The sequence below is a fragment of the Elgaria multicarinata genome, chromosome 1, assembly GCF_023053635.1.
Source record: "Elgaria multicarinata webbii isolate HBS135686 ecotype San Diego chromosome 1, rElgMul1.1.pri, whole genome shotgun sequence".
Taxonomy (NCBI): Eukaryota; Metazoa; Chordata; class Lepidosauria; order Squamata; family Anguidae; genus Elgaria; species Elgaria multicarinata.
In genome coordinates this window covers 127,137,682-127,155,447 of record NC_086171.1, presented here as the reverse complement: position 1 = coordinate 127,155,447, position 17,766 = coordinate 127,137,682, and the positions used below count along the sequence as shown (strand labels likewise).

At 47.2% G+C, this 17,766-nt stretch overlaps 1 protein-coding gene across 1 annotated transcript; it reads right to left on the bottom strand.

Moving 5' to 3' along the window:
* Positions 1–11,395: 11,395 nt before the first annotated feature.
* On the bottom strand, positions 11,396–17,311 carry BARHL2 (BarH like homeobox 2). Its single transcript, XM_063117735.1, has 3 exons — positions 16,690–17,311; positions 14,496–14,721; positions 11,396–11,708 (listed from the first exon to the last, which is right to left on the bottom strand). The coding sequence occupies exons 1-3, from the start codon at positions 17,309–17,311 to the stop codon at positions 11,396–11,398; spliced, it is 1,161 nt and encodes a 386-aa protein (XP_062973805.1).
* Between the last annotated feature and the right edge of the window lie 455 nt (positions 17,312–17,766).

Genomic DNA, 17,766 nt, shown 5'->3' with positions numbered 1-17,766 from the left:
CAAATTGTGAAAAAGAAGTTTATAAAAATGATTTCTAAGCACTGTCCTAGCAACATCCATCCAGAAATAGTTTGCACTTTTGCATGTCCTTCTTTGATAAAGAAATCCAGAGCCATCGGCCCTATGGTAAAGCAGAAAGAGAAAGATCTCCAGTTGGAACTGATTTTACTTTAAACTCAGCAGCTGGTCACTAATCGCCCTGCTCATAATCATCACTGTAATGTTAGGGGATGCAATTATCACCAAAGCCATTTCTGTGTGCTTCTTTGAAATCACTCCTAATTTGGGGTGGGGGGAGAATGTCTTGGAAAGTTTCCATTAATAGGCAGGCTTGTGGGAAAAATAGGGCATATTAATATGAAAATCAATGGCACTGGTATGCGATAAAAGTTGCTGGCTGGTAATTGGACCCCAGCTAATGCACCAGCCCAGACTTTAACAAACCAATCAAACCTCAGGCTTTCTAGGCAGGAAGCACAATGCCTTGCACCAATGTTTAACAGAGCTGGATCTCAAAAGCTATGACACACCAAAGGGTGAATCCTCGATATATAATCTTATCATACCTTGAGCTGATTCCTACCTCTCCAAAGAGCCCCATGTGTTGCATCCAGATTTAAGGACCCCAGGGATTGAATCCAGATCAACTGTACTGGCAGAACCAGACTTCCTCACTCCTCCTTCCCACAGCAGCCCCTCCAGCCCTGCAAAAATGTTTCACAGAGAATCAGACCCCACTGCTCAATTGGGTGAGCTATGGTGTAAAGGCAGTTCCCAAAAAATCAGTCAGAGAGACCTTCTACAAGCAGAGCCTTTCCTTCTAAGGAAGGAAGGTCCTAGAGCCAACCCCAGGTATGATATGAATATAAGCTCTGAGGTTTGATCCCTACACATAAAGAGAGGGAAACTTCAGGAGAACCCTTGATTGCTTCAGTCATTATTTTGTATCCCTGATCACAAATAAAATGTCCTTGTCTATGCAATGGACTAACAGTGGCCTAGGTTGGAGGGTGGTGGTGATGGTCCTGGCTCCTGCTGATGGGAAGAGTTCTGCTCAGGGGAAGCTCCTGCCAGCACAGGGAGGAAAGAAACTTTCACCAATTCTCCCTTTCCCCTCCAGTCCCCTGTGCTCCTTGAAATCTGATGCTGAGCATTGAGGCCCCTTCAGTACAATGTAGGGCTTCTGGAAGAGTGAAATCATTTAAAAATCACCTTTCCTCCCTTGTGCCAGTGGATATTTCACCAGCTCTCAGTCCAGTCCATGAATGGAAGCCTAGTTAATGTCCTTTCCATTCATGAAAGTGTGGTATCCAAGCTATTAATAATAAGAGTCAATCTTATTTAATTAGGGTGACCATATGAAAAGGAGGACAGGGCTCCTGTATCTTTAACAGTTGCATAGAAGAGGGAATGTCAGCAGGTGTCATTTGTATGTATGGAGAACCTGGTGAAATTTCCTCTTCATCACAACAGTTAAAGTTGCAGGTGCCCTGCCCTCTTTTAAATCTGATCACTCTAGTACAGCTCCTGCACTTTAACTGTTGTGATGAAGAGGGAATTTCACCAGGTTCTCCATATATACAAATGACACCTGCTGAAATTCCCTTTTCTATACAACTGTTAAAGATACAGGAGCCCTGTCCTCCTTTTCATATGGTCACCCTAATTTAATTCAGCTTAGCTTGGTTAAAAACTAGTCGAAATCAGAAAACTAGTGAAGAAAGATTGGGTGCAGAAAAGACAGGCAGACATAGAAACTGCCATGCTGTCTATTTCAGTCATACCAGCCAGCCAGATGCCTCTGGAAATTCACAAGCAGGATCTGAAGGTGATGGCTTTTGAGTATTCATTTGTTTCCAGCATCTAGTGTTCTGAGGTATACCACATCTGTCCATGGATGTCCCAGGGCCTTGCTAGACCACGGGGTAGCCCAATGCGAGCCCTGGGCTGGCCCGTGCGTCCAGGTGACACACAGGGGATCCCGGGCTCAGGCAGGGGTAACCCTCCCTTGGCCCAGGATAACTGGCACCGTTTGTGGCCTGGTATTTCCTGCGGTCTCGGGCTGAGGCCGCGGGCATGTAGCCTGTTCTGCCACTTTTCCCGGCTACCGCATTTACTCACGAGTAGCCAGGGAAAGCGGCGGATGGCACGCAGCGCTCCGCAGGAGCACTGCAGCCATCAGGGCAGGGTGGGGAGATAGGGGGGAAATGGAGCCAGTGGGATGGGGGGAAATGGAGCCAGGGGGAATGGAGGGGGTCGGAGATCACGGGCAGGGGGGATCGCAGCCAGGGTGGGAAAATCGGGGGTGGGGGGAGCGGGGAACCCTTTAAAAAAAAGCCTACTTTAATCAATGGTGCGCTCCTGTGCACCCGGCCCTTTAAAAATTAAAAATGGCAGACGCGACGGGGCTTTCCTGCAGCCTGTCACGTCTGATGTTTAGACTGGGGCAACAGCCCATGCTACTTTTAGGGCAGGCTGGCCCCTCCTCCCAACTGGATTCAAAGGTAGGTCTAGCAAGGCCCCCATTGAAATACTATGGTTAACATCCATTGAAGAACTAGATTCCATTAATGTATCTAATCATGTTTGTTGTTAGCCATCAAAGCTAGAGGCCAGCACCCTATCATGAATTTCAGGGAGTCTTCATCTTTTCAACTGTAAAAACACAACAGTAAGTAAAACCAAAGGCATATAAACATATAATACTAAGACAGCCCTTTAACCAACTCCCACACAAACTGAAATCACATGTTGTTCATATGGAACAGATCCATTTTTAAGCTAACTAAAGATCATTGGCACTATTTGCGCAGGTGTATGAACATTACTGATAAGGGTTAAAAAGGCAGGAAAGAGCCCATGTTTAAAATCAGACGCATATCAAGCTACACAGGGTAAGTTCAACAATGATTTTCAGCACCACTTAAAGTGCCTTGAAGCTGTACACTTCTGGTATTTTGAAACAGTTATCAATTCTGCATAGATAGCTGGAGACAGCCAATTGCAAATGAAAGTAGGTATGTTCTAGCTAGCCAATGTAGCAGTGACATTTGTTCTACAGGCATAAAAAAGCAAGAACCCATTTGCATGAGAACAGTCATGAAGTATTGAAACCAATGGGAGCTTTATCAATAAGGATGAAATATCCATTGGTTTCTATGAGACTTTAAAAGAACTCGGGGTAACAATTGTGAAGAATTTGGGCCAGGATGCTGCTCAAGGTTTATTTAATTTTAAATAACTCATCTTGGTTTGTTTCTGCCACTGCTGCTGCTGCTGTTCCAAAAAAAGTATGCTTTCTGACTTCTCAGTTTAGAATAGGAGTTGGCAACTAGAGCCTCAAAAAATAAATCTGCCCACTTGATAGATGATAGACAGTTGATACTGTTGCCACTTACAGTGGCAGTGCAAAAAACCCAAAAAACCATAGGAAAAGAATGAAACTGTTCTACAACCCTTTCCAGTGGTGATGTCTACCTGTGAGAAATTGTTGGAGAAATCCATTGAAATTGTCCCTCCAGTTTCTCTACCCACAAATAGGGTGGAGAATTTTGAGAGGCCATGTGCACACAGCTCTACTCTAGGCTGCTGTGGAAGGGAGGAGGGTCACATGATTGAATACCAAAATAATAAATACATAGAAAATTAGCATGTCATGCATGTTCTGGCCTCATCTTCTGCCCTATATAGTAGAGGACAGTTTTCCAGACCTCACTGAAGATGCCAAGGAGGGATTGAATCTGGGTCCTTTTGCATGCAAAGCAGGTGCTCTAACACTGAGCCACTGCTCCTACCCAAAATGGAATTGAATTTGCCTTCCCCTATTAATGTGCACTATGGCTCCAATAACAGCAGGTGTAGCTTCTCTGACATCCCAGCAGATGGTGGTGAATGATATAGTCTTTCTATTTGGACATCCTAAAACCCAAACATGGACTTGCTGAAGTCACAAGAGTTCGAACTCACTTTCTACCGGTGGTTGCAGAAATGTCCATTCATTTTATTATCTTTTCACCAGCAGAAGTTATTAGTTATTAGAAGCAAAATTCTAGATTACAGAGGCCATGCCTACACACAAGGAACGGAGGAGAGAAGATATGGAGGCAAGAAATGAAGAAGTTGTATTTGGACTAAGAGCAAAAGCACAGTAGATGTTTGTGATTTTTCCAAGACAAAGTAAGGAAACCAAATGGAGTTGCGCAACAAAAGGAAAACAGGTGTCATTTGAAATATTAGACAATGCCAGGCTATGCTCAACCAGGACTTCATGCCCGCTTTCTTTTTGCATCCCTCTTCTTTAGCCTTGATGGGTGTCAATCCGGACTGACTCCATTAGCAACAGCGGAAATCAGTTTTGAGCTTTTAGCTGTGCTTCTCAACATTTTAAACCTGAGCATTTAAAATTTTACTGTCATCTAAACTGCAAGAGGGTTGTGTGTAATCTCCTTGGCAGTGAATAAATAGCTGATTTCTCTCTCCCCACTCACACCTTTATGCTGATTAAATGCTCTCCGTCTGCCCTCATAGCTGCAATCACTGTGTTCTTCTGTGCTAAGGATTGCAATCCAGAGCTGCGCTGATGAATGTTACAAGAACCCTGGACTGGCTGTGAGGTCAAACCAGTGGAGGCTGGTGGCTCCGATATCAGTGGGGCAGTGAATCCGCTCCGGGTGTCAGTCAGAACTCTGAAGGAACTATCCAAGGTGCTTTGCTCCCCTTGCTTGTGCCCTGCATCTAGTAATCAGAGGTATACTGTCTCTGTGGGTGGAAGTTTCATTTCTGAGGAGCTTTAAAAATATATATGCAGCGAAACAGGAAACAAGAAGGTTGGATAGGGGCGTTTCTTGTTCTTGTGTCTTTTGTGTTTTAAAAGCAAAGATCCTCCCTTATTATAAAGGCTACTTTGTTCCCTTTTAGCTCTTTGGAATAACAGTAAAAACGAGAATGGCATATTCACTCCCATAGCCCGTACGCGCGCGCGCGTGCATTAACACCGGCTTGGCGAGTGCATTAACTAGGAATCTCACGTTTGATCGCGAAGAGGAAGGCGAATTAAAGCGCTCATCGGAAATCTTTCCCTCCCTCTTTCAAACTGAGCCTCCCCCGCCTTCTCCTCATCTCTTCCTAATCGTTTGCCACTATAAAGTCGCCGGGAATCATCTTCTGCTTTAACAGCATTAAACAGCCGTCGGTTTTAGCTGGCTTGATTTCTGGGTTGAGAACTCCTCGCTCGGAGCTCTTGTCCCGGGGGCGTCTTCTTTTTCTCCGAAGGGCTGCAGTGCTCCTGCGAGGGGACTCAAGGCCTAATCAGCCAAGGCTACAACTCCGAGCGCACTTTGTCAAAGGCACCTTTTTTTCTGTCCTGGCTCCTTTCCAAAACAGAGGCGGCCTGGAAGAGGCCGCAGAGTTAGACGGGAACTACCCAGAAGAACCTGCGCCGCCGCCGCCGCCGCGGCTTGGCGCGCCCGCTCTGGGAGCTGTCTATGGTGCTGCAGAGGACGCTCCGCCTGCGTTCAGTCCCAGCTCCTTTCCCGGCTGGCTGGGAAGAGATCTTGGGCAAAACCCGCAGGGTCTGGCTCGTATTCCGTGTTAACCGATCCGAGCACCTTCTGATGGTCTACTACAGATGATCATTCATGCGGACTGGACCGACACGCTTGTCTCGAAACTGGTGTTTGTGTGAGAAAGAGCCACTTTCTTTTAACCACACTTTAACACCCTTTTTGTGAATATAAGATGGTGTCCAGTAAGTACGTTACATCGGCATTTAGTCACCTTTGTTTCCGCGTCCCTTACAGCAAGATCACATGCCTGTCTGCTGGAAAGCAAGGCCCTTCTTGTTCCATGGGACTTACTTCCAGGTACATGAGCAGAGAGGCGTTTTCATGGAAGTTCCACTGAGTCCAATGATAGTGCTGCGAGCCCAGTGATAGCACACCTCTGCCCCACATGCGCAGAAATAATTCAGGGTGCAGGTGCAAAGAAAAGAAAAGAAAGGTAACTGCGTCCCCTCCCAGCAGAACACTCACGGAGGTTGGCCAACAGACGCAGAGCCCCCGCCGTGGGGGATCTTGGCGCACTCACACTTCCACATACCCTTTCGCTTGCTCCTCACCAGATTCTTTGGGGAATCTATTGGCGACAGTTTTCCTACCTTGCCATCCCAACCAGGTATCTATCCTCCGGCTTGATATAGCACAGGGCTTGCTGAGGAGTGTTTAAGAAGCTTCAGGATGAGAAGGCGGATCCAGGGTTAAAGGAGGAGCTGACCCAGGTCTTAGCAACAGAAGAAGACCCAGGACACAAGGCAGTTCCGAGTAGGCGGCTGCAGCTCTCTATCCAACAGGCTACTTTCGCTGGGCAGCTCTGAAGAGAGGGAAAGAGCTGCTCCTGTTAACCGATGATGATGATGATGATGATGAAGAAGAAGAAGAAGAAGAAGAAGAAGAAGAAGAAGAAGAGCAGCAGCCATGAAGCGATATTAACAGAAAGTTTTAATAAGCTATATCAGCCTGATTCCCCCACACACACACACACACATGTTTTGGGTACATCTCCCATCAACTCCACCCACATAGCCAAAAGTCAGGAATTATGGGAGTTATAGTCCAAAACATTTTTGTGAACCGCCCAGAGAGCTTCAAATGTAATAAATAAATAATTAAATAAAAACATATAAAGGACACCAGGTTGGGTAAGGAGCAAAGTATGTCCCATACAGCGAGTTCCCTTGAATTGCTACTGGTAGCCATAAAAACAAGCAATGGCGAAACCCTGACAATCTCGAGGAGGCCGGCGCTGAAATCTCAAACTGCTGAGGAATTAGGAGAGAGGCTGTGAAAGGGGAAGGAAGTATTTAACTTGAGGGCTGAGGGAAGCTGTGATCAAGGGAAGCCCAGCGAGCAGGCTCGCAACAGACTCGGCGGTCTTGTGGCCCCATTAGAAATGGAGATACGCGGGAGAAAGGGAGGGGGAAGTTGTTTAAACGTTTATCCTGAGAGAGTGGAGCCAAAAATAGATCGCTTCTAGACTAGGGTAAGGGTGTTTGGGGTGGGGTGCATTACCGAGTTGCACCCATTTCTTTGCTATGTCTTTTGATAAGCACTCAATGAGGGAGCTTGTTAACCAAAAGAAAAAAGGGGGAATGGGGTGGGATAACAACTTGCAGGGTCTCTCTCTCTCTCCCTCTCTCTTTCTCTCTCTGGTCTTGCTTGAGTGCATTTAAATGAGCGCGCATCTGTAGCTTTTTAAACATCGAACCGAGGTCCTTTCTTCTAAGGAAAGCCTCTTTTAATTAGCGTTAGAAGCCAGCAAAGGCGTCTAATGAAGTAGGTTTATTTAGCTTGTTCATAATTTAAGCGAGAGGCAATCCAAATTGTTTATCAGCAAAGCGAAGAGTTCAAATTTCACCGCAGGCAGGGAAGAGCTAAAGGGGAGAGGGAAAACAATGTTGGTTTTTCAAGAAAACGTCGTCATGGACAGTTGAAACAGTCTATTTATTTATTTATTTTTCTTAAGGTGGGGACTGAAAAAAAAATGTTGAGAAGATGCTGGAAATATTTTCAGCCTCCTCCCTGTCCCCTCCAACCAAAACCCTGTTGTGGGGGGAAACATAGTCCGACTGCAATCCTATACACACTTTCCCATTGAACTCAAGGGCTTACTTCTGTATAGGATTGTGTTGTTGTCTAGTTCAAAAAACAAACAAAACCCACACTACCACCATGCTCCCAAAACTGAGCTTTTGCCTCTGTTTTGTGTGTGTGTGTGTGTGTGTGTGTGTGTGTGTGTGTGTTAGGGAATTATTTATAGAAGTTTTGTTAAAGGACTTTTAAGTGCTGCTTTGTTTTTCCCCTACACTGTTTGAAACAGCTTTATAATTTTACCGGATGATAAAGTAACATTTTTCAATTTCTTCAGCCACAATATAAGCTGTTCTAGAAAGCTGTCTCAGGATACTTTCCCATTTCCATTTAAGTTATTAATTTTAAAAAAGACATTTATGCATTCATGGCCCATACTTTGAGGCCTCAAGATTATAAGTATCAGCGCTGGAACAATGGTGTCCGTTTTTATCGTTCTTGCTCTTTCCTTGTGATTGTTAAAGAGAGTTTAAACGAAACTCAGATCCAGGTTTATTATCAGCTTTTTAATATCTAGCTAGACGAATAATTCTCGACCCATTTGGCTTAGCTCGGAAATCTAGCTTGAAAAGAACTTTCGAAGGATTTTAATTCAAACCCTTTGGGGGCTTTCCGTTTTCTACTACAGGCCTTCAGTTATGTTATATTATAAATCACTCCGGGCACTATCCAGGTAAAATTGAATATTTTAAAGCCCATTCGTTCATATAGGAGAGCTAACTAGATGGGGGAGATAACTAGACAAATCCCTCCCATTGAATTGGATGGGAATTCAAAAGTGCTTAACTTACCCTTTCACTTGGTATTGGCGTGTCAGTTTCTTTCGCTTGTCAATTTCCTTGGCCACTGGCGCATTTTAGCGCATAACCGCAAAAGAGCTTATTTTGATTGGGAGGGGGCTCTACAGAGCAAGGCCAATACGAGCCATTAGCAGCTTGATCTGGAGGGGGGGCTGGCGTGGGCGGGTGTGTGTGTTGTGAATCATTGTTATTATTTATTTCTAAGCCCCAATTAACACGGAAAGCGGGGAAGTGGGGAGATGGGGTGGAGGAAGGCTCGCTCTGTGTATAATTTCGTCGCCCACAGCTCAGTCCCCGCGTAATTGTCAGGGTCCGTGGTGACAAGAGCCGAAAATGAGGTGGGCGTTTCCGGACCCTTTTGTGAGAACGCGGCCAAGGTCAAGATGGTTTTTAACGCGAATTTATTAGCAGAGAGAGACAGTGAGGGAGAATCAGCAAAGCATTCTCTAATTAGCAAAGCCCAAATAAAATGTGCCCGCGGGCTTTCCTGGGTGTTTTTTTTTTCTTCCTTCACCACCGCCCCCCTCCCCTTTCCCCATCACCTCACACTCGCCCTCCTCCCCGCACGGCCTTCTTTAGAGAATAAAAACCCACACCAGCAAAGAGAGTCAACCACAAACCTCAGAGGAGGTGATAATATTGGACTGGCGTTATGAATGTTTTATAGGTAATTGCTGTATATCTTTCTAATTTTAAAGAGGAGGAGGAGGAGAAAGAGGTGGAGGCGAGAGAGGCGCGGGAGAGAAAGATTGAATTCGCTCTTTTTTCTTTTTTCTAAGGCTATTTTTTTATGGCTGGGCAAGCTGATTTGGATTGGCAGGGGGGAGCGCTAGGCAGCCCCCAACCAGAGCCAAGGTAGCCAAAGGGGAGAGAGAGAGAGAGAGAGAGAGAGAGAGAAGGAACAAGCTTCCCGCTCGCCTTTCCCGTTGCATCGTTTTCAATCCGTTAACACACACACCCAGCCACAGTTTCTCCCTCCCTCAATTTGTCTCCATCTCCCCTCCTCCTTTTAAATCCAGGCCCCAGTGATCCAAAAGTCTCTGTCTCGCAAAAAGAAGAAGAAGAAGAAGAAGAAGAAGAAGAAGAAGAAGAAGAAGAAGAAGAAGAAGAAGAAGAAGAAGAAGAAGAAGAAGAAGAAGAAAGGGCAAAATAGCGGACCGGTTTGAAGAAGGAGTTTAAGAAGGGATGAATTCTTAAAAATAACCAAAACAAAACTGATCAAAGAGAAAGAATCGGGATCTTGTGAGAGAGAGGGTGGGGGCAGAACGATTCACAAGGATGGAGAGATCAAAGTTCGCCAGCTCTCCCTTCTCCCCCATGCACTCCCCCCTCCCGGGCCGTGGATCGGGTTGGATTTTGTTCTCTCCTGCCGCCCACCCACCCCCCGTTCCTAATTGCCACCCCGAGCGTCTCTCGCTCCTTGTCTGTCCTCCACGTTTTCTCCCCGAACGCTTCTGCGGCCTCGGAACAGCTGCCAGGCTGGGGGAACCACGTTTTCGGTTTCCCAGACACTCGGCCACCTTGAGCAAACCATTCAAGATCTCTCCTCCGATCTGCCCTTTAAATATTCAGCAAGGGGAGGAAAAAGAAAAAGGGGAAGGGAAAATAAAAGGAGGGAAAAGGAGAAATCTACACAGTAGTGGCGGCAGAAAAGCAATGCTAATGACCAAAGTACAACAAATACACACACGCCCAAAAAGAAACTTATTTGTCAATAGTTTTTTCCCCACTGCACGCACTTAAGGAACGCACCACCATCACCACCCAAAAAAAACACCCACCACCCACCAATAATCAACCCTTCCCTGATTTTATCCTAATCTGTTGCTTCCAAAAGTCAAACTCTGTATCAACTTCCAAAAAGAAAGGGGAGGGAATCATTCGAATTAAAGCCCCCACGACCCAAATCAACAGCGAATGGTTGGCTTGTATGCTTTTAAATACTCTCACCCACACACAAGTCCTGCCCGTTTTACCGAATAAAACTTCCCACGTGTTACTCAGGAAAATCAGCTTGCTTAGATCTGCATGTTTGTTTAAAAAAAGATAAAAGTTTATTTCTTTTTTTCCCTTCGTTTTGCCATTTTCACTCATCAAAAAATCTATATATTTTTTAAATTTTTTTGCTGTCAACTAAGCATTTATTTTACTGAATCAAAAAAAAGTCATGAAAAAGGAAGAGAGGAGAGGGGGAAGGGATCGTTTCTGTTCTTTTGTTTCTTTGTTGTTGTTTTTAACTAATGTATATAAGTGACTTTTCTTTTTTTCTTTTCTGTTTTTGGACAACATATAATAAATAAGATATATCACTTCGCACACCAGCCTGTTCAGAATGTACATTTTTTCTATATATATATATTTATATATAGAATATATATATTCTATATATTTTAGAATACGGAGCATGCCACTTTTCAGTAAGAAAAAAGGTCATGAGAATTCAGTGCAAACTTCTCAGTTTCTCCGCCGCCGCCGCCACCTCCTCTTCTGAGATCTGTGTTGGGGGGAGGGGGCGTCTTTTCCCCCCCTCTTTGTGTCACTCAAGAGTCTTTGCTGTGTCTGGCTGGGTCTCAATCGCTTTCTTTCTTTCTTTCTTGCTTGCTTGCTTTCTTTCTTTCTTGCTTTCTTTCAACCCCCCTCTCTCTCCTAGAGTCGCTTAGACACCCCCCCCCCCCCGTCCTCTGGCAAACGGGTTGATGCCGGACTTGAGGTTTTTTATTTGTTTTTCCACTTACTGGTTCCAGACTTGCCCGCGCTCTGAGCCGATCGCCTCCTTTGGCCGCTTGGAGAGGACCTCTTGATCCCCCCCCCCACCTCCTCACTTGCCTCGGTTCCTTTCTTTTGTTGATCGGCTGTTGCTGTTTTTAAGTGAGGGGGGCAGAAGTGGCGGCGGGGGGAGGTCTGGACCGGGGGAAGCCGGGGGGGGGAGGAGAGGAGGCGTCGGGGGTGCTTTCACCGCGGGTGAGGGGTCCCCGGAATGGGGTTGGACAAGGGGTTGAGCGCCGGCTGCCCCCCGGGTCCAAGGCCGTGGATCAGCACCCGGGGGACCAGGGGTCGCTGGAGCTGAGGGTGAGGCGCGGGTGGAGTCCGGTACATGCTGCTGTACATGGCGGCGGCTGCCGCGGCCGCCGTGGTGCTGTCCATACTGCCCAGCAGGCTCGGGTGGTAGAAGTAGGGCGACGGGAACATCCGCTGCAGCGCCGAGTAATTCCCCGCTTCGGCCAGCAGCTCCAGGCCCACGGCCGTCTGCCGCTTCCACTTGGTCCTGCAAGAGAGCGAGAGGACACGCCGCTAGCGAGGCTGGGCCCAAGCAAGGCTGGACCCGGGCTGGGCGGGTTTGGGGAACGCGGCGAGGGCGGGGAGTCAGAGGGACACGGACACACACGCGCACCCCTCCAACAGCACGCACCACCTCCTCTTCTTGCAGAACCAGGGGGCCACTTCGGTTTGCCCGCCTCTCCTCGCATCCATTTATTTATTTCCATTTTAAAAGAGAGGCAAAGCAAAACTTCCCCTGCGGGTTGCGCAGCAACTCAAACTCCAGCACCCGAGGTCCGGGTTGGAGAGCGCTTGGCTAGGCGGCACAGGGAGGCGCCCTGGCTATGGAGGACCGACCCTCGCCTTCTTGCCCCAGGGGTCTAAACCGCATCCGTCCGTACTGTTCTAACCCGCCCTGCCTCTCAGAGTGAGGGCAGGTAAGGGCCCTTGAGAAATAGCCACCTTCAAGGCTATTAAACACACATTTCCAACATCGAACTAAAATGTGACCGACGGCCTCACCAAACCTCTTTTTCGTTATCTGTTTTTGGCTCTCTCTATCTCTGCCCCCACCCCGACCCCCTACACACGCATCCCTCTGAATTTCTAGGTTTACACCAGGGCCGGTAAGGGACAGCTCTTTTGATAATAGATAATATTCAATCCCACTAAAACACGAATTTAATGTGGACAAAATAAAGCACTTCTGCTCTTCAGTAAAGGATGGAGGCCAGCCCTTTTCCCCTTTAAAATTCCCAGAGACCCCCGACAGCTCAAATTCAGACCACTCCTACATAAATATCTCCTATATATATATCGTATTGCTGGAGGTGGCAAAGGTCAGCCTGGCCATATATTGACTCCACCTTAAAGCACACACACACGCGCGCACGCACACACACACACACACACACACACACCCCAAAAAACAGTTCAGATGCTAAATTCCAGGAAAAGAATCTCGAAACCTGAAGGTTTTCAAATTCGGTTATTCAAACTAAAATCTTAAATAGGAAGGGGGGGTTGCATTTTGCTTCCATGGGAAAACACAGCAAAGATCACCAGCTGGAAGGAAATGGAGCGGTCGAAGGTTTCCACAGATACAGGTCATCTTTCTTTCTTTCATTCTTTTTTTTTTTTTTTTTTTTTTGCCGCTACGCACGCACACAGTCGGAGTATATAGCAAGTCCATTTATTCTAGGCTGATGGTACACAGTTTCCAGGTGTGTGTCTATGGCTCCCCCATTCTGTATCTCCACACATGACCCTCCTTAGACAAGCCCCCTTAGGTTCCGCGAGCTGGTAGATCCTACACACACACGCGCTCTCGCGCGCAATCACGGCCCAGCAATTGCAGCCAAATTAATAAACATGGCGCTCCTGTTTAGATTGGCGATAAATGACACTAATGTTTTCCGACAGAATTAGGGTGGCTGCAACCGTATGTAATGAGACAGAAAATTATGGCAAAGATGACAACTGGACGCGCTTTTCCAACCCAGTCGTTGTCTGCGAGAAACTAGAAATCGCTGGGCGCCTTTGTGGCTCCCCTGTTGTTGTTTACTTCTTAAGGGATTGCGGGTGGGGCGGGGGGGGGAGAGAAAGAAAGAGAAACATACATACATTTACGCCTTGATTTTCCCCACCCCCTTTGTTAATTCACACGAGCCCAGATGCAATCGCACAGGCGCAACGAGCGAGGAAACGATGGCAAAAGGCAGAGCTTTCTAAGTGGGTTAGAGAGGCGCTTCCAGAAGCGAATTTAAAAGGGGGGGAGAGAAAGACTGGGAAAAGAGGGGAAACTTGTGGGGGGAGAGAGGGCCAGCTGTCCCCCCTCCCCCCGTCCAGGGCTGAGGATCCGGCCTTAGGGCGAAAAATCAGAGCCTAGCCTGGAACTCCAGGGTCACCCGTCGGACGATCCGTCCACGTTGAGCCGCCTGCCGTATTAATTAGCTTTCCCAGTAAGCCCCTGCACGGATTGACAGTCTCCTGCCTTTGTTTTGCTGGGGGTGAGAGGCGTTCGTGGCTTGCTCAGGGTTCGTTCTACCTTTCCCCCTATTCCTATTCAGTTTTCATCCACGGAGCAGCTTTCAGGGAAGTCGACGGGCAACCTGGCGTTTTGGGCCAACAGAAGAGAAAATGCACCCTTGAGTTGAGAGTTGGAGGGAAGCTGCGGGGGGGAGGTGTCCTCCGATGCAAACGCAGGCCACGGCTTGTTCAGAGGTGGCCATGGGCAATCTCTTGACAGGCGCGTGGCTTTGGTGGCTTGAAGATTGCAGACTGCCTTTGGCTTTCCAAAGGTCCTAGGCATATCTACTCAGAAGTAAGCAGCATTGGAGTTCTATGAGATCGACGCCCAGGAATATCGAAGAAAGGCCGACCTTCCCGTTCACGCACACCGAGCAGGAAGCACCATTGAACGCCATGAGATTTACGTCTGAGTGGATATGCGCAGCATTACGGGGTTAGCATTGTCGCCCAAGGCGAGCGTTCGATGCGCCCCCGTCCTCGGGGAGGAAGCCCTGTCGAAGGCCACGGGACTTCTCTCCGAGTAAATATCCGCAGCATGGGAGGCCATGGCCTGGACCTCCCCAGTCCACCGCGTTGGGCTCGGGCGGAGGGATTGCTGGGGTGTTGCTGTGCTTCCCTGCCTTCTTTCCCAGCAATTGTTTAATTCAAACAAACCGAGAGCGGAATTGCGTGGAAGGGGGGGAGGAATGCCAAGGAGACCCACAGAAATGTCATCGCAAACACCCACCCACACCCGTGATTTTGCCCTGCCCACCTACCCTACCTCCGGTTTTGGTACCAGGTTTTGACCTGGGTGTCGGTCAGATTGAGGGCCGCCGCCAAGTCCATGCGGTCTTGGACGCTCAAGTACTTCTGCCTCTCGAAACTCCTCTCCAGCTGGTTGAGCTGATGGTCGGAGAAGGCCGTCCGCGCCTTGCGGGGCTTCTTGGCTCGCACAGGGGGGCTATCCCGGCTGCTTGAGATCTCACGGTCGCCTTCTTCTTTTGATCCTAGGAACAAGACACAAGCTCGGCTTTAGTGCTGAGGAGGAGGAAAGCGTGGAGGCAGGAGACTGGGGCAGCTAAACCTAGGCACCCAAATCACCAAGCCTGGCTTGGAACTTCCCAGGGTGGGAGGGATCCATCTTGGTTGGATTAAAAGTGATTGCTCAGGAGGCTGATTATGAGTTGGCTGGGGGGGGGGGTCGTTCTCTGCGTGAAGCAGAGCAGACCACAGCCGCTCAAATTAGTTAGGGGAACTGGTCCCCGTTGGCTTCAATAGAGAATGAGAACTGAACACAGAATCGTGGCGAGGGTTTAGGATCAAACAGGATTTCCCAGGAGTGGTGATTTCTCTTGTCACACGGCTTCCTAATATCCCTCTTTGGAGGGGGGGGGCATTTTCTTCTAGCTCCCTTCTTCGCTCCCTCCCTTGCCCGAATCCATTATTTTCCCCTTCCCAAGTGCATTTGGGAAGTTGTTAAAACAAAGCCAATGACATCTCGGTTTTTCTAGGACTCTGTCACCCAAGTACAAAAACCAAGTTGGACTTCGTATGCCCGGGTGACAGCGCAAAGAATCCCGGATTCTATTTGGCATCTCTGGGTTTTGTTTTGGTGTTTAAAAAAAATAGTAGTAAAATGTTAGGAAATCGATATGTCAATCCATCTGTGTTTGTACTAGGATGATTTTTCCCCTCCCCTCTCTCTCCCTCTCTTTCTCAGCGCTCCTTGATCTTCCCTGCAGGAAGAACAATAATCTCTCTAATTGACCCACTGGGGAGGTTGGTGCACCAACTAACCAACAAAAAAAAAACACCAAAAAAAATGCTAGAGGAGGCTGTACATCTGTTTTTGGACACTCTTATGCTAATGCTAAAATGGCAAACTGAATAGCATACTGGAGCGCCCTTCTATTAGCCCTTGCAAAATATCTGAGGGCTGTAAAATTAGTAAAATGTGTCCTCTCTTACCTCCATGCTTCAAATGTGCCTTCCCAGTTAAGTGGGAATCCCTTGGCATTAGGAGATTCCACCCCCCAGCGATTGGCAGAATATTACCTACACATACTCATATATATTTGAATTTAAGACCATTTACATTTATTGTCCACTTCTTCAGACACAACAGAAATAAGCAGCATCCCCTATAGAGCAATACTGATGCAAAATGGCTTTTAAAAAATAAAGGGGAAAAGTCCCAATCTGATCAACCAATTTTTACAAAGTTTTTAAAAATATATATATATTCTTATAAGTCCTATCAGAAATTTGTCTTATTAATTCAGTGTTACTAAATCTTTGTAGGCTGTATTTAGAAATCATGCAGACATGTGACATTTTAAAATGCACATTTTCAATTTTAAATCACTAATAAACCCAGTTGGCATTTTGGTGTTGTTGACACCAAAGTATCACTACTGTATAAAAAAAATTAAAAGAAAAGATGCACAGTGTTTTGGGAGTGGGGGAGGAATAAATATTTCCTGAAATATTTTATTTTTATTTTTAAAAAAAATACATAAAGAGAAAGACGTCTATTATTATTATTGTTGTTGTTATTATTATTATTATTATTATTATTACTATTACTATTAACAAATAAACTGAAAGTGTGGTTTGGTTTTCTCTCTGGGTTTGTTTTATTTTTTCCAAATTTCTAAAATGTCACATCCTGTCTTAGCCAACTCATATTAATGCTCCAAGTCTGGCATCGAAGTTTTGAGAGCAAATTGAACACATCACGGAACACTGAAGGGCAGCTGGATCGGACATCGAACGTCAAAGGACACCAAGAGAGGGAGTGGAACATTAGAAACTTAAACAGTAGAATGCTGGAAACCTTTGAAGCGCAGACTACATGGAACGTTCGAAAACTAAACAGTAGAACGCTGGAAACCTTTGAAGCGCACATTGCTAAACAATGGAAGGCTGAGAACGTTCGAAGCACACGCACACCGCACACCGCGGCCCACACTCACCGTGGCATTTCAGCTCGTTCTGGGAATCGTCGCGTTTGTCTAGTTTGGTTTTGCTGTCGTCCTGCTCGAGTTTTGGCCTGAAGCTTTCGTTAGCCGCGTTGCTCTCTTGTTTGGGAGTGTGATGCGGAGACGAGACGCTGGTGCTGTAAGGTGCACACGCCGCCAGAGGTTTGCTGTCTCCCAAAATGTCTTTAATTAGAAAAGAAGAAGTGGAAGTCCTGGGGGCAGAGCTGCCCGAACCCAATTGCTGCTGCTGCTGCTGCTGCTGCTGCTGTTGTTGCTGCTGCTGCTGCTGCTGCTGCTGGGGCGATTGCTGCAAACTTTGTTGCTGCTGCTGCGGATGCTGGCCATGATGGAGGTGGAGGTGCTGCGAGGGGAGGCCGTCTTGCGCCAAATGTTGTTCGGGGTGCTCCGCGGTGACTGAGATGGGAGAAGAGGGCGCCGTTCCCACCGTGTCTATTTCCGAACAGGGGGACGGGGTGGCCTGACTGAGGAAATCCGCCGCCCTGGCCTCGCCGTGGCCCGCCCGAAAGTCTCCGTTCATCATGCCCGCCGGGCTGCCGGACCTGGGATTAGACAAAATCGTGTCTATTCCAAAACTGGAGCCGCTAGATCCTTCCATGGTGGCCGTTCAAAGAGGCGCCTTCATCCCCCAGTCCTCTCGACCCGTTCTTTTGCGCGGACGGGGTTTTGCAAGGCTGGGGTGAGGTGAGGTGGGATGGGGGTGGGGGTGGGGAGATCTAGAAGATCGATCGACGCACCAATTTAAAAACAAACAACCAGACCCAATTAAGGACGGATGAGAGCCCTCAAGGAAGGAAGGTGTTAGATAAAAATGTAAAGGGGGAAGGGGAAGGATGGAAGGAATGAGGCGAAACGTGGATGATGGCGAGATGAACAAGACACAAAAAAGCAAGGCAGAGATTGATAAAAGAAAGAAAGAAAGAACGGAAGAAAGAAAGGAAGAAAGAACGGAAGAAAGAAGGAAAGAAAGAAAGAAAGAAAGAAAGAAAGAAAGAAAGAAAGAAAGAAAGAAAGAAAGAAAGAAAGAGCAAGGGAGGAAGGATGGAATTTGCG